General features: G+C 37.9%; 1 protein-coding gene across 10 annotated transcripts in view; it reads left to right on the forward strand.

The window, feature by feature from the left end:
• The first annotated feature begins 148 nt into the window (after positions 1-148).
• Positions 149-20,964, forward strand: part of PDLIM5 (PDZ and LIM domain 5) — a 211,333-nt gene continuing 190,517 nt past the window's right edge. For 8 of the 10 annotated variants that reach the window (XM_030914672.1, XM_030914679.1, XM_030914684.1 and 5 more), the window contains exons 1-2: positions 149-297; positions 3,562-3,699. In XM_030914672.1, the coding sequence (XP_030770532.1) occupies positions 3,604-3,699 (96 nt within the window). In that variant the 5' untranslated portion in view covers positions 149-297; positions 3,562-3,603. The remainder of the gene's footprint in view (positions 298-3,561; positions 3,700-20,964) is intronic. The other 2 variants (XM_010385592.2, XM_010385594.2) reach the window with 1 other exon arrangement.

A 20,964-nucleotide genomic window follows, 5' to 3' on the forward strand; every position in this document is an offset into this window, starting at 1 on the left:
TCCGCTAAGCCTACTCCCACCGAAACTCGGTAGCGCAATTGTCTTTCCGCAGCTGCTTCAGCCAGCCGTAGCAAGCCCGTGCGCCCGGCTCCGCCGCCGCCTTCCCCGCCCTCGCGCGGCTCTGCTAGGACGGGCCCAGAGGCGTGGCCGGGAGCGGAGGGGCGTGTCCCGGGCCGGGGGTGGGGCGAGGGAGAGCCAGGAGGCGGAAGTTCCCGCGGGCGGTGGGGACTGCGCTCGCACCGCGAGTCACTTGTCAGCCCTTGTCTGAGGCGGAGGCAGCTCCGCGCCGGACCCGAGGTGAGTGGCGGCCGGCCGGCGATGCGCCTCTCGGATCTCCGGAGGGAAGAGAGAATGAACCGGCCTCTGTGCGCCGAGCGCGAGGAGGGAAGCCCGGTTGGGGACGAGGAGGGAGCGCTCCTTGAGCAGGGATGGCTCCTCAGGTGCTTTCTGGGCGCGGAGCGGCTGAGGTGGGGGAGCAGCTTGGGAAAAGGAGCGCCCTGGAAAGGGCAGCGCTGGAATCCGCGTGAGGCCGGAGGGCGAGCCCTGGGGTCCCCGCAGCCCGGGCCGACCGGGACCAGCGTAGCGGAGACGGGGACGCGGGAGGGCGCCCGGAGGTAGTGAGGGCCGGCGAGGACTGGCTCCGGGGCACTGCCGCTCCCACCCACCCGGCTGCCGGCGTCGCCGGGCACCACCGTGGCGTCTGGGTGCCCCGTCCTGCGCCAGGCTCTTGGAGGGTAGGAAGCGGGACTCAACAGAAAAGGCGCGTTAGTTTTTCTTTGCTCTCAGGCTACTGAGAAGCATTTATTTCTCTCCCAGATATTTACAGTTTTGTGTAACCTGTTTGGAGAAAACTTCTGCGCTTCCAGAAATAAAGCTTGTTTAAGAAACACATCTGTCATGAACACGAGTTTTGTTAACACTTGAGTACTTGTTGGGGCTTTTGTAAGACTGTGCGTGCCTTCAGTGCGTTTGACAATAAGTGGAAAAAGGAAGGGCGTGTGGACAGGGCAGAGCTTGGAAAGAAAATTCGTGGCGGCGCTGGGCAGGGCAGATTTAGGGTGTGATCGCCAGATCCTATCCCAAGTCCGCCTTCCTGACGGGGAGGACGTCTGAACCCGCCTGCCACGGAAACGGCCCGTTCGGTAGCCTTATTTGGCAAACAAGGCTAGGCGTGAATCGCTCCTGGAAAACTGTCCTGTCGGCTGCTTTCATCCTGTGCCTGTGGCTTTAGTTCTTCAGCTCTACCTACATTCACTCTCCATTGCGGGGAAAGAGAATCTCAAGATATTTCTCTTTAATTTCAGGCCTTTTTTTGGTCACTCTCTGTAGTTCATCTTGAGTTCTCCTTTCCCCCGCTCACTAAAGAAGCTGAGATACAAGTATGGGAAATACCAAGCTTCCTTCCCTAGTACTAGAGCAAAGACATTGTTTAGACTTTCCCTAAAATAAAATCCATAACTATACAGAAATTCCAACCTTTTCTACGTGTTTGAAAGAGTATGCTGCTATTTCCTGCCTGCTTGGTATTTGAGGAAGGGCTTGGGCACTAATAACCAGATGGAGGAGTCTTGGAAAGGCCAATAAAAATATTGCCATTGCTTGGGGCACAGACTGTTTAAAGCCAAATGAATTCCAAATGAAGCTAGCAGAAGAAGAATCTAGAAATGAACGAACTAAAATGACTAAAGTGACTAAAAATGAAACGACACTGGTTTTGTAGTGTGGCTGTGACCTTGCCAGTGCTAGGAATTTTAATAACAAATAAGAGAAGTTAGGAAGGGAATTCCCAAGTAAAGGGAAGTTGCATGTACGTGGGTTGATAATCTAAATGAAATACATTTTCTTGTAGGGAAGAATGGGGTCAGAGGAAGTTGAACCTAACTTTCATATTCTTCCCCAGACACAAGTTAAAGATTAATAAAGGAGGGCAGGCTGGCTGTGAAATACCAGTTGGTTTTATACGCTTCTGATTTGTATTGTGTCAATATCAGGACAGTCCTTCTATACGTTTTCTGAAAATCTTCTCTTTTTATAGCGGGAAAGCAATTGAATGATGTGTGGCTCATTATTAGCTTCCCACTAGTAGTTTTTCACCTATATATACAGTTTGACTTCCGGTTTGGCCTTTGGCTCTTTTTTAGTGCCCTGTGCCTGTTACTTCAATGCTTAAGTAATGTGTTATTGCCTTGTAGTTCAGTATACTACCACGCCAGTAGAAAAGCTTTTTCGGTTTCTGATACAATTTTCTGTAATTTTTATTTTCCCTGACATAATTTTTCTTTAAAAACCAGGTTTATTTGGAAGATTTGCCCCATTTTCCCTTTGTGAGAAGAAGGAATGTTTGCTTTAAATATACCTATGGCTCAAATATCTACGTCTGCGACTATGAATTTGGGGTGATGGGCTAGAAATTTGAATGGGTTAAAAAAATTTTAAGACAGGTAATATTAGGTGGTGATTTGGTTGAATAGCTTAGATTTTTCCAAGGAAGGATGTTTTTAAAATTATAAAATTACATATCTTTTATGTTTTTAATACTTCTTAGAATTATTGTTTCTTAGTATTCCATTAAAACAAAATAAAACTTCATTCCTCTCTCTCCTGCCGTTATAACAACCAATAGGAAACTCGAAGTTTTTTTTTTTTTTTTTTTTTTTGCTTTTTAAAAATTATGTGAAAGTGCTACTAGGAGAGTCATCACCACACACAGCAAAACAGGCAAAAGAAAGCACCGAAGCACTGGTTCTTTTCTGAACTGCCAATTCCATTTGAATGCATTAAGGTTAACCCTGCACTTCTGCCGTATTTAGTCATAATCTTATTCACTGAGTAGCAAATGCTTACTCTCTGCCTGGTGAGGTGTGTGTATAAAACAAAAAGCAGATTGTGACTGACATATCACTGTACTAGAGTATTGCCTATCATTGACTATCTGAAGGAAAAGTAGATATCACTTTAAGTGTGGAAAATACCATGTACCTATAGGAGGAAATACAAGTTGTAGTTCTTGATTGGAGAGAATAGTTTTGTGCATTGAAAAACAGCTTCTCATTGTAAATAATTTAGTATTTGGAAAGCATGAATGGGAGCCTACTGGTTTGCAGTCTCTTTCACATATTGGAGTAACTTAGAATTTAAGTAAGTGCGGTTGAAAGACTCTTGTCAATTGCAGACACAAGAATACATGAAGTGGAAGGAGGGAGAAAATCATTTTGAATTCAACCTGAAATAAAATCTTGCTACATTAGTGAAGTATTGTAAAGTACTTTGAGTTAAAGTTTGCAGGCAAGAAGCTGCAAAATTGGATTGTAGCAGGTTGTGAAACAGGTTAAGTATCTAGAAATGTATTCTGATAGGGAATTTTTAGACCATGGAAATTGCCATGAGTGTAGAAATTTTATATTAGCTCACAGATTGCTGTTCTTAAACTGAAATTAATGAAGAACTTAATTGAGACTTATTTTCTATATCCTCTCAGCCCCCCAACAAAATACTAAACATAATTTATGTTCTAGGGTTTCAAGTAAACATTTTTGCTAATCATCTGATTTTCTTTCACAGCACATTTCATTTTCTGTCATTGGACTTTAAGCCATTAGAACCATGAGCAACTACAGTGTGTCACTGGTTGGCCCAGCTCCTTGGGGTTTCCGGCTGCAAGGCGGCAAGGATTTCAACATGCCTCTGACAATCTCTAGTGTAAGTAAACTTTACAGATTTTATTATAGATGTTCATTCAGTGCTTAGTCCTGGGGCTGAATTGTTTAATTCTCTGTTGACCTGTACTCTACTTACTGTCATTGTTCCTGGGATGTGACCTTGGCAAATTTGGTTATCTATAATAAAGGATGAGGGGAGTGGATTTAGCAAGGATAACTGATTTCAATTTAACTTCTTTTCTGTTTTCCCCCATGTTATCAATAATACAATGGAAAAAGCATTTAACTAAGAACAGACTGTAAATTTTTGAGCTGTCCCTAATTTGGGGAATTCTCTGAATCTTAGTTTTTTCAAATATAATTTTCGAAGGTCGTGCTATGGGATTTTAATAATCTCTTTCAGTTCCAAAAGCTGTTTATTAAAAACTGTTGATCAAAATTGAATAAAATGATTGTTTTGGAATTATTTCCTCAGCTCACTTTCTTGTGGAGGTGATAGCCAACGGTAAGATGGCCAAAAGCTACTTACCCTTGAAGAGGAAATGAAGGACTTAGAGCTCCAACTAGATAGTCAGCCTATGAATAATTGAGATTTGTCTTTTTACCTCATAGATTTAGTTTGAATATATTCTGTGTATATATTTTAAGGATGTGTTTTCATGATGATGAAGATAGCACTAATGAGAGGAGTAATTACAGCTTCTATTTATTGAGACTTGACTGTATGTCAGGTACGGTTTCACTTTCATCACCAGTAGGTAATTATTACTATTAATTACTTATATAAGTTTCTAAAAGGTTTGTTTTTGCATATTCACATAAATATGAATTTCCATTCTTCTTTTACTCAAATGGTAGCATATTATACACACTGTTGTTTTTGTTTTTTTTTTTGAGATGAAGTTTTGCTGTGTTGCCCACGCTGGAGTGCAATGACTTAATCTCAGGTCACCACAACCTCCACCTCCTGGGTTCAAGCAATTCTCCTGCCTCAGCATCCTGAGTAGCTGGGATTACAGGCATGTGCCACCACGCCTGGCTAATTTTGTATTTTTGATAGAGACGAGGTTTCCCTATGTTGGTCAGGGTGGTCTTGAACTCCTGACCTTAGGTAATCTGCCCACCTCGGCCTCCCAAAGTGCTAAGATTACAGGCGTGAGCCACCACACCTGGCCCACACTGTTTTATACTTTGGTTTTTTTGCAATAATTTACCCTGGAGATCATTTTCTATTAATATATAAGGAGGTGTGTGTGTTTTTTTTAAGCAATTGTATACTTTTCTTTTATAGGGAAAGTGACATTTAACCAATCCCCTACTGAAGAGTATTTATGTCATTTCCATATTACTGTTACAGTGGTGCAGTGAATACCAAATATAAGTACATACATATATATGTGAATATATGTATCTATATCATTTTGAAAGGTTGTGCCAATTTACACTTTTGTGCAATGCATGAAAATACTATTTTCGTGCCAGTCTTACCAACAAACTTTTGGATTTTTATCAAGTGTTATGAATGCATCATCTCATTTAATTATCATACCAACCTACAAAATAGTGATATTATTCCCATTGTATATAACTGTGCTGTGAGCTCACATGGCTGGTATGGAAGAGCTGGCTTTCCAGCAGTTATGCTGTGCTGCCTCTTTAATAATTCACTTTACCTTAAATTTAGTTAGGTTGTTTCTTTAATCAGATATTTAGAAGATTGTCATTTTGGTTAATAGTATACATGTATGTATAAATATATATACACACACATACTTCTGCATCTTATATGTGTATCCAACTTCATTTTGAAAGATTAAAAATAAGTTTTTAATGCCTAACTATCCTCATTAAAATACTGCAGATCCCATTTTACTAATGGGGTTTCCTTTGTTTCTTGGCTGTGGATTTTTTTAAAGGTGTCTTTAATTTATCATCAATTTCTGCCTTGATTTCAGTTAATTAGATTTTATAAGGAAACATGTATGTGTAATCCAGCCTGCAAGTTTTAACACCTTTCATGGTTGGATGAAATTTTAAATATAAAGCATCCATGTGAAAATGTGTCATGTGATTTATTCCTGTTTGAATGAGTTGGTATTTTGTTTCTTCTACTGATGATCTATTACGGGACCAGAAGCAATCTTTGAGTATTATTGGTTTTTATGTTTTGTTAGCATTTTTATGTTTTAAATATTCTACTTTAGTTATCTAAATAGAGTTATTATTTAGTTTAAATGCTTACTTTTTTGCTGAAAAAAAGTTCAGAAACAAATTGACACCTAAATGAGCCAAACTTAATTATCACTTTGTTGTGTGGTAATAGAAATGCAAATAGAGTATATATGTGAATTTCGTGGTACTGTGCCTTTAAAAAAAGTTTCATGTGCTTCAGTTTCCTGGCAGACAGTTTGAGGTACTACTCCATGTTGTGATGCTGATACAACAGAACACTGTGTACATACATACGTGCCCTCCCCTGGCACAGAAGAAATGCTTTCCTTGTGTAGACAGAGTGCTAATTAAAGGATTTTGAACATACTGATTAAAAGAGACTATGGTAACAAAGCTGCTGAGTTATTTCTGTTCTCTTACAAAAGTCTCTGCCATCTACTGTGACCTTTTTGGGCCTTGTGCAGTGGGGCATGCAATTCATTCTGGACTGGAGAGGATTGGAAGGGGAGGGGGAGGAGAGAAGGGAATGTTGGCTCAATTGGGCTGCTAGGCTCTTGGCCTTTCATTGTAGTTATTTTTAACCCCTTGTGTGGTTTAAATATGCCTGGTAACATTGCCTAATAAAGGTTTGTGTTTAATAACTAATTTATATTGTGGTAAGATTGTTAATGTTATAAATTTTTAACTTACTCTCATCTTAATTAGTTCTTTGGTTATACTTTTTCGGCCTTAATTATGTAAAATTACTGGGATATTACTGGTCATTGGGTTCTTTAATTAATAATATCAAGAAACAATTAAAACCTGAAAGTGTGCTTAAAACATGTAATTTAATGATTCACTTACTTTAATAATGCATATGAAATTCCTAGCAAGGTCTGGCAGTCTCTCAATTATCTTTTATAATATTATAAACTTTAAAAAGAAAACTATTTAGAGACTTGGAACATTAAATATTTAACCCCCATAGTTGTAGGGAACATAGCAGTTATGTTTTTTTTTTAACTTACTGTCCATTAAAATTAAGAAAGGAAAAAAAAATTAGAAGTTTGTACTTAGCTAGGAATCTGCATCTTTAGAGTTCAAAACTACAATTTTTCCTCTGATTAGGTATTATTATGTTGAACTCCAAAGGGTCATTTACATTCCTTTATAACATTGGCGCTCTGGTGTATCAAATTGTGTTTTGAGATAAATAAGCCACTAGCAGGGACTTGAACATTCCATTTTCTTTAAATTTTGTTGTATCAGCATGTGAATATGCTGAATACAACTTGTATCCTAAAACATACGAGCTATAACATTTTCACGTTGTACTCAAATTTCTTCATCATCTGTATTGTATGAATTTTGTGTACTGTTTTGTGGGTGGATTTCTAAGATAAGATTGGCAGTTCCTACTAGGTTTTTAAAAAGATCCTCAGGTTGCTGTAGCTGGATGATCACATGTCATTTAATTTCCGATCCTTAAAATGGAGTGCTGGCTACATAAGTTTGCAGGCTGTCTTTTTATGACCCTGTGTTTATGGAATTGCCCTGAAGCCGTGGAATGTGAGGATGGGTTTCAATGTAGCAGTGTGGGTTTGTTGGGTTTTGCCAGTATATTTTATAACAAGAAATAGGAGACTTGTTGGATAATTCAAGGCTATATTTTGGCCAGTTGATACTCTTCATGATGAAATTATAAGAAAGATTATGTATTTGTGAGTAACATCTTTTAAGTTGTTATATCCTAAAGTTGAAATACTCTACTGTGTGTTACTTTCTCATTATGTTTGGGCTCTTTTCTTCACTGTCAATATTTGGATTACCTGAAGATGGTCTCCCAATTCTCTGTAAATGCATTTTAGATGTTTCTTTAAGAGATAAGAATTAGGTCAAACTTTTTAACATCTAAATAACAATGACTTTGATTCTCAAGAGTTAGGGGAGGATAAATTGTTATAAGCTTGGACAGAATTCTAATTGGATTTGAAAAGCAGAAGAAACTTATCATTGCTTGGATTATGGAGTCCTGTTTGGGAGTCTAACACAGAACAAAGAAAGACAGAATTGTGAAACACTGCTGTGAATTCATTGATTCAGTAGTTATAGTAATACTTCCTAGAAGCCACTGAAGAAGATACAAAGTGGGGAGTACAAAGGTTGGATGGAAAATAAATAAGCACAGTGCTATAGAACTAGACAGTGTCGTAAGACCTGTCACAAGTCAATATTCTATGAAATGACAAATTCTGATAAGTGTTTCTCAGTTTCAGTGGGTGTAAATCTGTTGTTCGTGGGGGTTGGTTTCCTTTAGGAGAAGTTAATTGAACTGATGCTCAAAGGATGAAATTTAAACACCTCAAAGTCAGCTTTTCTCCGTGTTGTCCAGTGCATAGTGAAGATGAAGACTTTTCTTGCCATCGCTTGACTCCAAGAAAAGCTGTGAATATATTTGAGTGATTCTCCAGACCTGCCAGCTGCAGAGTTTCCCTCCTAGAGGAAGACAGAAAGACTTTGAGTCCTTTCAAGCTGAAATGAGAGAGCCATCCTACCTTGAATAAATGGGCTCATTGTTAATTTTAAGCTCAAGTATTTTCTTTTATATTCCCTCCCAGCTACCCTGTCATTATGCCAAGTTAGAAAATTAGTTTGTATAACTATATGATGTATATTTCACATGTATGTTCACTTTGCTTTAAAAATATTAATTACTTTTTGTGTGAGGTTCAGAGACCTGTCTTTTCCCATGTGGTAGTTTTATATGTTTTGTGGTCACAAATGCTAGGAATCTCAATATAATTCTGGATAAATTTTTCTGCTCTATGATTTGTAAAGAAATGAAAATCTTATATTTTTTAATTGAAAATTAGTAGTTTTAGAAAAAAAGGGGCTCATTTGATTTTAGTAAACGTTGGGCATTTTGAAAAGTTATTAAGAGAAATGTTACTGGTAGGCAGGACTTTTGTATCTTGATGGAGGAAACCGCTGTAGGGTTAGGATAAAATAAGACTAGCAGGCTGGGTGCAGTGGCTCACACGTGTAATCTCAGCATTTGGGGAGGACAAGGTGGGAGGATTACTTGATACCAAGAGTTCAAGGTTACAGTGAGCTGTAATCATGCCATTGTACTCCAGTGTGTGTGACAGAACCAGACCCCGTCTCAAAAAAAAAAAAAAGAAAGAAAAAAAATAGCACTTTAGACCTTGGGAAAGAACGTTTTCGTATGACCTATTCATCTACTCATGAGTTAGGTATATCTACCTACTTAAACTAAGAATAGATAGACTATAGATAATGTACTGCTATATATTGGAATGACCTGGATTTAAATATTAGCTTGAAAATCAGTTCATTAATTTGACCTTCTGATTTTCTTTGATGTATGGGAATGCTTTGTAAATTAAAAAGTATTATACAGGTAGATATGATTATTATTAATAATTTGGAGCCTATGGGCTTTCAATTTTTTTTAGAATTTTTGAGGCAAAGAGCTTTTCTTTATGATAGTTGCTAGTCACACTACATTTGAATACACAGTTGAGCAGTGGTCTTTGTCTGTGACATCCTGTTAGCAGTAGTTCTTACCCAGATTCCCCTGTACCCCAGGACCAGTTATGTCTTTTTCCCCCAGTTACAACTGTATGGAGGACAAATCAGTTATTATTATTTCTAGAAGCAAACATTGCTTTAGATAAGAAAGGAGTTATTACTTTGGCATCTTGTGAGAGATAATTATGTTTCAGGTTTGGTAGATGAGACTCTAGGCCTTTATCTCAGTATCTGAGATGCAAAATATATTGAGTATTTGATATAAAATTTGACAAAACTAGACATTAGCATGTGAAATAACAATATGTGGATCTGTTTGCAAATAAATGACCTAATGGGAATGAAAAGAGAAAACACTAAGTAACTAAAGAGCAGTGACCATAGTGTCTACTGATTCTTTAGGTACTCTGTGTGTTGGGCCACTCTACAGTCTTGTTGAGAGTGCAGGTTTGGTTCCTTAATTAACAGAAAGGGAAAAATCACTTTTCTAGCATACTCTGTTTTTATTAAGAGATTTTTTTAAAAGGTAATAAACTAAGAATGAACAAAGCAGAGAATATTGAATGAGTATTCCCTTATTCCATCACCTTCTTTCTTATTTTTTTCTTTCCCATTGTTTAAGTATAGTTATCTACCCTTCTGTAAATACTTAGATTTCTTTTATAGATGATGTTGTCACCCATTTTTTATGACAATTACTAGAAAAAAGTTCACCAACCTTGTTGGCATTTAGTAACTGGGCTCCCAACTGGGCTAAGCAGTTGTAGTAAATGTCCCTAATAGGTGTAAATAGAGGAGAGTAAAATGAACTGGAAAAGTTAATAGGAGGGAATGAGAAAGAAAAAGTTAGATGAGAGAAGAAAATAAAGAGGACATTTTAAAAAGTCTGCAGTGTTTCAGATTTGTTACTTAAGAAATCTTATTGATTAAGCCTTCACAAGCTCTCTTCCCTTTTAAAGTTTCTTTTCTTTTTCTTTTTCTTTCTTTTTTTTTTTTTGAGATGTAGTCTCACTGTTGGCCAGGCTGGAGTGTAGTGGTGTGATCTTGGCTCACTGCAACCTCCGCCTCCTGGGTTCAAGCAATTCTCTGCCTCAGCCTCCTGAGTAGCTGGGATTACAGGCATTCGCCACCACACCTGGCTAATTTTTTCATATTTTTAGTAGAGATGGGGTTTCACCATGTTGGCCAGGCTGGTCTCGAACTCCTGACCTTGTGATCCATCTGCTTCAGCCTCCCAAAGTGCTGGGATTATAGGCATGAGTCACTGTGCCCAGCCTAATTTTCTTTAGGTAAGACATTCATATGGTTCGAAATTTAAAAGATACACGAGCATATGGGGGAAATGTCTCCTGGTGCCCTACTGTTCATTTCCTCTTTTTGGAAGCAACCTGTGTTAGTAGTATACTTCCAGAGATAATCTATATAAGTATATCTCCTCCACACCCTCCTTTTAACACAAATAGTATGCTTAATAGAAATACTTATTTTTTTGGCGTTTTGTTCACTGAACCCAACATCAGTAAATATATCTTCATTCCTATTTTACTACTACACTATGTTTGGATTTGTCATAATTTTTTAAATCAGTTCCTATTGATAGATTTTTTTCTAGTCTTGTGCTTTCACTGACACTGAAGTGTAAGTTTTGCCCATATGTGTGTGTGTGTATATATATATGTAGACATTTAGATTTTTTTCTAGTCTTTTGCTTTAACTGACATTGAATTTAAGTTTTGCCTATATATGTGTGTATATATGTATATTTGTCACATAAATTTCTTGAAATGGAATTGCTGAGTCAGAGTGTGTGTGCATTTGTAATTTTGACTGATATTGCCATCTTTGTAGAGACACTCCTGCTCACAGTATGCTAGCCTGAGTTTCAACAGACCTTGATCATTTCCAATCAGACGGGCCGGTTTCCACCTGTTTTCTTTTTACAGAGCTCAGTCACAAGTATTTTACAAAGGATTTTCTGTGTTTTTAAGTGGTTTGTTTTCCATTTTGCAGGGGAATCTAGGAAATAAAAACATGCTGCTCTTCTTTAAATGATACCATTTAATTTCTTAGAGATGCCATTTTCTGAATTCTTTCATCCAAAGCTTTTATTAGTAATTATCTCTATCATTTGTTTCCCATTTCCAAACTAACTTCCTCTCTATCTTAACCTATTACTCCCAATTACGTGGCAAAAGATTTTGTGTTTTTGGCATAGTGCCTCGTCATAGACTTTTTGGAAAATTAAGCAAATCACATTTAATAGATTCAAAGTTGTTACCTTTGGAGTCTGCTCAGTAGGCTGATACGCAATCGACCCTTGAACAACACAGGGTTTAGGGGCACCAACCCCCTGTGCAGTCAAAAATCCATGTATAACTTTTGACTTCCCCAGAACTTAGCTACTGATAGCCTACTGTTGACCAGAAGCCTTACCCATAATATAAACAATTAAGGCATATTTTGTGTGTTATACATATTAAATACTGTATTCTTACAATAAAATAAGCTAGAGAAAACATTATTTACAAATCATAAGGAAGAGAAAATATATGTACTATTCATTAAGTGGAAGGGAGTCGTCATAAAGGTCTTCATTCTTGTCATCTTCACTTTGAGTAGGCTGAGAAAGAAGAGGGAGAGGAAGGGTTGGTCTTGCTGTCTCAGGGGATGGCAGAGGTAGAATAGGTGGAGGTGGAAGGGAAGCAGGAGAAAGCAGGAGAGGTGGGCACACTTGGTGTAACTTTTATTGAAAAAAAATCTGCCTGTAAGTAGACCCGTGCAGTTCAAATCTGTGTTGTTCAAGGGTCAACTGTATGTGTGGTTTTGAATTCCAGTCTTCTCTAGCTCCTTTTATATGATGTGACAAGGAGACTGACCATTATGAGGTGTTCACTATGGTCCGAGGAATGACAGATTTCACCCTTATGAGCCTCAGTGTGTTTTTATTATCAATCTTTATTAGCTAATGGAAGTGAACTGAAATCAGGTGGGTTTATAGAGTATTCTGTAGCATGATGAGTCAGGTATTGTGAAGGTATACTAATGTGTGGCACAAGGTAGTTACTCATTTTAGCCCAGTGTGAGCAGTAGAGTGTATGTGTTGGTAACCATAATAACAGAAAGAGTAAGGATGCCATATTATATTATATTTTTTTGTGGTAAAGGTGAGGGAAGGAGGAATTTCCCTTTAGTGTGTTGCTGTAAATGTTAAATATGGTGAGAAGAGTTTTGAATTACAGAAGAATTTGCAACACTTGTTATTTGAATTCTGTGAATTGTTAAGCATTTTTTTCCCCCAAGGTCCAGAAATTGATTTAACAATGGCCACTGTACTTCATGATAATTGTCCTGGCTAAATTTTAATTGAAGAAAAGAGAAAGTAGTTATTGTAATGACATTAACAATTCAATGCTGTTTACCATTGATTGGATCAGGAATTTAAGTGTTGTGATTCAGTTCCATTGAGATCTAATTAACAGTCTGGTATTTTTCAAATGATTTCTGGGATATTAACTTTTGGAAGTGGTAAAATTAAGAGATTTAATAAGGTTGTATAACACTAGCCAGAGCAGACTACGAGTATGTTTGTTCTGAAAGTATTTTTCTTCTGAGAAAACAGTAGTGAAGGACAAATGTCCTTTAGAAAACAAATGTTTTGTCCCTTAACTAGGACCCTTTAGAAATGTTCTGGAGAAAGAAATTGTATCTAGCTAGCTAGCTATCATGTTACACATGTAATTTTCATGATTTTGGTCATTCCTTTGAAGTATCTTTATGCTACTCACTTGCAAATATCCTACAAATGGTTGTTTTGATCTTTTTAGGGTAGACGTCTCTGTTTTGTTTATCTGTACCTCTATCTATTCTGGAAGATTCTGTTTATTTGGTGTCCAGTTCTCTGAGTGATTCTTTGATATTTTAGCAGGTGAAAGTGTTTCCAAAATTCTTGAATGGCTTATCCTTCTTCAGACTGGTTCCTTATCCTCAGGCTAGCATCTTGACGGCAATAATTTTAGAAACCGCTATTTAATATATTACTGCCTTATTTAAGAACTGTATGAGCTTCCCATTATCTTTTGAATTATTACTTAAATTTCTTTGGTTGGTTTTCAAGTTGCATATAAATGGGCCCATTTAATATAACTTGATAAGTTTATAGTCCAGAATGCCAATTTTGAACCCTGAAGTCTTTAGTCTTTTTATTCTTTTTGCATACTACTTTTGTTTATTCTTACCATCCCTAAAGCCCTATCTCTCCCTCGAGGAACACTCATGTATCCTTTGCTCTTTGAAATGTTTGACTATTCCAGTTCAATTCTGTCTCTTTTCTTTCCTGTATTAAATAATAACAATGATAATAATGAAAATATGCTAATGTTTATTGAGCCCTTGTTACTGTTTAAGTCCTGTTCTAGATGTTTTGTACATGTTCAATTATTTAATTCTCATAACAGCCCCATGGGGAAGTATGATTTTATTTTATTTTATTTTTGTTTTTTTTTTTTTTTTGAGATGAAGTCTCGCTCTGTCACCGAGGCTATAGTGCAGTGGCATGATCTCGGCTCACTGTAACCTCCACGTCCCGAGTTCAAGCGGTTCTCCTGCCTCAGCCTCACAAGTAGCTGGCACTACAGGAGTGTGCCACCACACCTGGCTAATTTTTGTATTTTTTTTTTTTTAGTAGAGACGAGGTTTCACCATGTTGGCCAGGATGGTCTCAACCTCCTGACTCCCACCTCAGCTTATCAAAGTGCTGTGATTACAGGCATGAGCCACCTTGTCCGGCCAGGAAGTAGGATTTTAAATCTCTGATTTAGAGATGAAGAAACTGAGGGGCAGAGAGGTTAAGTAACATGCCCAAAGTTACACAGCTAGTAATTGGTTAGGCTCAGGATTTGAAACCAGCCAAACTGGGTAGTAATAATGCATTTACCTATTATGCTCTTATTTCCGAGGAATAGATGACAGCTTTCACTAGGGATAGCCAAATTTGTGTGTGTGTGTGTGTGTGTGTGTGTGTGTGTCTGTCTGTCTGTCTTTTTTTTATCCCCCCTTTGTTTTAGAGATGGGGTCTTGCCCTGTGGCATGGCCTGGAGTGCAGTGGCACTATCACAGCTCACTATATCCTTGACCTTCTGGGCTCAAGTGATCCTCCTACCTCTACCTCAGCCTCCCAAGTAGCTGGGACTGCAGGTGCATGCCACCATGCCTGGCTAAATTTTTAACTTTCTGTGGAGGCAGGGTCTCATTATGTTGCCCAGGCCGGTCTCGAACTCCTGACCTCAAGTGATCCTCCCATCTCAGCCTCCCAAAGTGTTGGTATTATAGGCCTGAGCCACTGGGCCAGGTCTGTGTGTTTCTTAACCGGAGAATAGATCCTAGAGAATCGAAAACTTGTATGTATGGGGGTAACTGAGATTATTAACAAACAAACAAACAAAAAAACTGGTTTCCAGACTGACGTAGTCAGAATCATCAGTGAGACTTTAAAAGTGCAGATTATAGGACTTTGACCCAGACTTTGAATTTAGGATAATTAGGGATTCATTAGTTTCCACATTTTTAACTTGCTTTCTAGATGTTTCTCCTACACCAGTTGGGTTCCATTTTGTGTACTTATGTTTGAGGACCATATATAGCTTTGTTTTTGTAAAAACGAACAAAACAATTTTATTATAGAGCTTTTGTTACTTAGATCATTTCAGCAAAAAAGTTAAGGGTAAGTTGCTTGCAGTCTGAACTGGAGTTGACTAAATAATGTGACAGATCTGCTTTTCTCCAAATGCCAGCCTCTTCCTGGTTTTTCAGAGTTCAGTCACCATAGGTCAAATCTGTTTTAGAAGTAAATGGCAGTTTTAATAATAGATGACATCAGGTGTTAGTTATGTTTATGATGCTGTAAACACCTTTATGACAAATCAAAGATCTGGAGGACTTTGAAATTGGCATGCTATTTATAATATTTTAATGGTTTAACACTTAATACTGAATGTTAGATTTACCAAAGACTTACAGAGAAATCCTTGGCTATACTAGGTTTTGTTTTATACCTAATGATAAAGTAGTTACATTAAAGTTAAACAAGTTACAGTCTTTTAAGGCCTTAAAACAAACAAGTTACAGCCTTTTAAGGCCATTGCCAGAGAGAGCAATTCAAATATTTGTACTCTATATTAGATTTCACAGCAGTACAGTTTAAATATAATTAATAGTTCATGTATTTTGTTAGATCATGAGCCTCTCTTATCACTCAAGAAAACCCCCAAGTCTTATTTATTTGAGATTACTTTAAATTCCTAGTACATGTTCAGTAACTATTGATTAATGATCACAGTGGTAATAGAGGACGAATGGGAAGCTGGATTGTGGTTGCAATCAAGTTTCTTCTAGATTTGTTAAGGTGCCTGATTGATAGAATTAAAGTTGTCTTTTTTGTTGTTGTTGTTGTTGTTGTTTTTTTTTTGGAGATGAGGTCTTGCTCTGTTGCCCAGGTTGGAGTGTGGTGGTGCAATGTTGGCCCACTGCAACCTCCGCCTCCCGGGTTCAAGCAGTTCTCTGCCTCAGCCTCCCGAGTAGCTGGGATTACAGGCACCCGCCACCACGCCTGGCTAATTTTTGTATTTTTAGTAGGGACAGAGTTTCATCATCTTGGCCACGCTGGTCTTGAACTCTTGACCTCGTGATCCACCCACCTCAGTCTCCCAAAGTGCTGGGTTTACAGATGTGAGCCACCGCTCCTGGCCTGATGAAACATTTTAATGAAATGTTTTGGTTTTCCTTGCTTTCAATCCTAATCAGGATTTTAAGTTTCTAGGAAATACCCTGGAGGTTACATTATGTGATAGACCCTTACTTCCCAAGGTGGTCTTCCCATGTGTCAGCCAGGATTTGTTTTTTGTCTTTCTGACCCAACAGTTCTACTTCTGTTCTTTAGTGCCCTGCACAACGAACATGCCTGTTTGCACATTATAGCCTTTCAAATAGGTGAATGAGTTATATTTCCCTTTGAGTCTTGTGGATATTCTTTAAGAAGCCATTTCTTCAGATGTTTCTCTCATAACAGGTTCCCTGTCTTCACATCCCTTAGCATTTACCTTTAAGAGTAGTTTAGGTTTTAATTGTCTCTTTAAGTCAGCTCCCAGAACTGAACCTAATAACTCAGATATGTTAAGACCAATGCAAAGTTTTAGTTATAAAGTAAGGAAACTGATTTTTGTATGACTCGGTAAATGGGATTTAGAAGCTGTTCTGAGCAATGGGCTTGATGGAACTTTCACTTTTTTCCCTCTGTTCACTGTTTTTTTTTTTTTTTTGGTGATGGGGTCTTGCTCTGCCACTCAGGTTGCAGTGTGGTGGCACAATCAGAGCTCCGTGCAGCCTTGAACTCTTGGTCTCAAGTGATCCTTCTGCCTTAGCTTCCCAAGTAGCTGGAGCTACAAATGTGCGCCACTGTGCCCAGCTAATGTTTTACATTTTTTTTTGTAGAAATGAGCTCTCGCTTTGTTGCCCAGGCTGGTCTCAAACACCTGGGCTCAAGTAATCCTCTGGGATTACAGGAATGAACCATGGTACCTGGCATCTGTGCACTTTTGTACTGCTTGAAATTTTTACAATTTCTATGTCTTTTGTTTAAGAGAAGACATAAAAAGAGAAAGAAAACTAAACCTAGTCTATGCTCTGTACCTGTGCATATTGAGGCTTGTCTGGATATAATACGGAGATTAGGAGAACCTAAGAGAAGCAGGTGTTTTTGTTTGTTTTGTTTTTAGGTATGTGTGTGTGTGTGATGTGTGTTTGGATGAGAAATCAAAGGCTCATGAGAATAAATTTAGGGAAAAGATAATTGAGGTATAGTCAAACTTATTCCTTGTAGATTTTACTGTTACTACTTACTATCTTTTAGGAGAAGTGGGTAAATTCTCAGTATGGCAGGTTATGTCCTGTTGGTATGGTTTTCTGAATGACACATGTCAGAGCCTTAAGAAGGGGTGTTAGTCAACATGTATTTATTGATCTCTTACCATGTTCTGGGCCTTGGATATAGAGTATGCTTTTCTATTTTCTGACAAAGGTCACATGGAACATGATATGAAATGTAGGAAGGAGACTGGGCATAGGAGAGGACATAAATGTCATCAGATCTAGGAAAGGAAAAGATGAGCGTTGATCACACAGCCTATGTCAAGATTGCCAGGAGCTTCTAGACTAGGATTTATAGAACCCATGGGGCAGACACAGAAGTAGTAGTGGCAGACAGAATCATTTATTCTGTGTCTTTATTGAGTGTCAGCTATGTGCTCTGTATTGTTGTATGCATTGAAAATACAGCGATAAACAAAACGAAGTTATGTACCTTATAGTCTAGTAAGGGGGAGTGGTAACTCACAAGTAAAAAAAAAAAAAAAAAAAACACACAAGCAATGTAATTTAATACGGTGATGTGCCAGAGAATAACTGGAGGAAAGGGATGGGTGTTTAGGGGTAAGAGTTTCATTTTAGATTGGTCAGTCAAGACAGGCCCTCTGACGAGGCAGCATTGACCTAAGAATGAGAACTAATCATGCGAAGAGCTGGGAAAACACATTGCAGGCACAGAGATTAGCAAGTGCAGGGGCCTTGAGACAGGAAAGAGCTGAATGTGTTCAAGAAATAGAAAGGAAGCTAGTGTGGCAGGAATGCCGTGAGCAAGGAGGAAAGTGTAGTGAGAATAGGAAGTATGTCCGGTGCCAGGATGAGAGATAAAGAGGTTCCTGGTAATGAGGAGGGTAACACTGGAGGCCATGGTAGGACAACACCTGGGGATTTTAGATAGATTTTGATTCCTCTGGATTAGAGCTGGGCTAGAGAGAGTGGGTTGCTATTACTGTGATCTTACCGTATCTCCAGGCTGGCATGTTTCATAAATTGCTTTTGATAGAAATTCCAGGTCAAGAATTTAAAATTTTTTTTTGAGCAAAGGAATAACTGTGTAGCCTTTTGAGGTGACTATTTGGGAGTGAAACACTCATTTTAATATATGTTTGTCTTGAAAATTGTTATAGTTCTAATACATACATGATTATTTGTTGATTAGTTGCACACTGATTACATTTTTCCTATTTTGTGTTCTTTTAATTTTTTTCCTTTTTTTTTTTTTTTTTTTTTTTTTATGAGACAGCGTCTCACTCTGTCACCCAGGCTGGAGTGCAGTGGCATGATCTCGGCTCACTGCAACCTCCACCTCTCGGGTTCAAGCAATTGTCCTGCCTCAGCCTCCTAAGTAGCTGGTACTACAGGCGCGTGCCACCACGCCTGGCTGATTTTTTTTGTATTTTTAGTAGGGACAGGGTTTCCCTGTGTTAGCCAGGATGGTTTTGATCTCCTGACCTTGTGATCCGCCTGCCTTGGCCTCCCAAAGTGCTGGGATTACATGCATGAGCCACTGCGCCTGGCCTAAATTGTGTTATTTTTATTGTAAGATGCAGCTTGTCTCCCAGATGGCTTCTGTTTTCATTTCCTTGTGATGTTATGACCTTTTCTACTTTAATAAAGAAATGTTGCATACACATTCAGGAGTTGTTTACAAATTATGCTGGTAACACATTTATTAGAATTTGCCTCAAAGACAAAGTGAGTGTTAGGTTGTTTATTCTAGGTCAGATCTGTTGAGCTGAAAAAAGTTTTACAATATACCTATTTTAAAAAAAAATATTTTAGCCAATTGGTTGGTTAATATAGCCAATGCCAAGAGTTACATTTTGTATCTCTTTTATTATTTCTAGTGGAGGGTGTGTATAAGTTTTAATACGTTTTTCATTTCTGAACTTTCAGAGAGATCACTTGCTTAGAGTTAATGTCTGGTTTCAGTAAATTCAGATTTTCAGCCTGAAACATATTGTAATTGACAAAAATGTCATCAATATCATGTAGTTCTAGGTCCTCAGTAGTAGATAATGTCTACATTATGAAGTAGTAAATTATATAACTTCATACTTCATATTTGTATTGGTCTGTTCTCACACTTCTAATAACGTACGAGAGAGTGGGTAATTTATAAAGGAAAGAGGTTTAATTGACTCACAGTTCCACATGGCTGAGGAGGCCTCACAATCATGGTGGAAATGAAGGAGGAGCAAAGTCAATCTTACATGGCAGCAGTCAAGAGAAGAGATCATGTGCAGGGGAACTCCCCTGTATAAACCTGTCAGATTTCATGAGACTTATCCACGGTCATGAGAACAGCATGGCAAAGAACTGCCCCCATCATTCGGTTACCTCCCACTGGGTCCCTGCCGTGACGTGGGAATTACGGGAGCTGCAGTTCAAAATTTGGGTGAGAACACAACCAAGCCATATCAATATTCAAGATGAGCTTTTTATAAATTCAGGGTAGCAAGTTTTTCTGTGAGTTTTAGGGTATAGTTGCAAAATACTACTTTAAAACCAACTTATAAATTACATGTTATATTTAACATAACATAATACACCGTAAAGTCTACTTGAGCGATAGTTTTGTAAAAGATTTTATCTTAGATTTAAAGTAATCTAATAGTACTTAACTTTCTAGCCTAAAAAAAAAAAAAAAAAAAAAAAAAACTTCAGTTAACCATGATTATATAGTGATGGTCAAATATCTGTAAACATTATATTATCAAAGCTCATATATTAGTATTGTATTTTGTATTACTTTTTTCATAGCAGTCTTTTAGGATTTATATTTTCTCCCAACATACCACTTTAGGATTACATTTTTAGTGAACTATATTCTACATGCTCTTGATTGTAGTTATTACAAGTGCCAGCCCTGGAACAGAATGCCTGTGTGTGTGCATTGTGCCTCTGTAATTTACCAGCTGTAATACCACTGGTCAAATTATTGAACAGTGCCCCAAGTTCTTTACCTGTCAAATAAGGGTAAAAATATTTACACTATAGGATTGTTGAGAAAATTAAATAAATTAACACTTGTAAGGTTTTTAGAAGTGCCTGGTACATGGTAAGTATTCAGGTAAGGTTACCTAATAACAATGTAAGTTACCTTAAAAGTATTTGATTATAAAGGCCTTATAAGTGTTAATACTTATAAAGACTTTATGTAGGATTTTCTAGAACCAGTTTTTTAAACACACACACACACACACACACACACACACACACACACACCCTGTAGTTTGGATTGAATTAATTAGGAAGTCTCTTCTTTATAGTCAGTACATAGTAAATATTTGTTGAATGAGTGGTCCATTTCCTTCTTCCATCTGTCATGGTCTGGCATAAACTCTCAAAGAGATTTGAAGGAGAGTTGGCACCAGTAGTACCGCCAATTAGACATTCTTTCCACAGTGATTGCCATTCAGTGTAGTGTTTTTTTTTTTTTTAGATTCTTTTAAAGTAGCATGATATACAATATTGCTGGTGTTAGGCAGTTGCTGTAGGGAACAGTTTTCTTCTGTAGTGAAGGATGAATTCACAAGAGACAATATGTAAGTGGAAGGAGTGTAGACTATATGAACTAAGCAATGTACCTGCCATTTGTACTATTGCATTCTAGGTGTTTTTGCAACATCAGCTGCCTCTGGGTAGAGGTCACCATGCTCCTTATCTTGCCATCTTGTATCCC

The sequence above is a fragment of the Rhinopithecus roxellana genome, chromosome 2, assembly GCF_007565055.1.
Source record: "Rhinopithecus roxellana isolate Shanxi Qingling chromosome 2, ASM756505v1, whole genome shotgun sequence".
Taxonomy (NCBI): Eukaryota; Metazoa; Chordata; class Mammalia; order Primates; family Cercopithecidae; genus Rhinopithecus; species Rhinopithecus roxellana.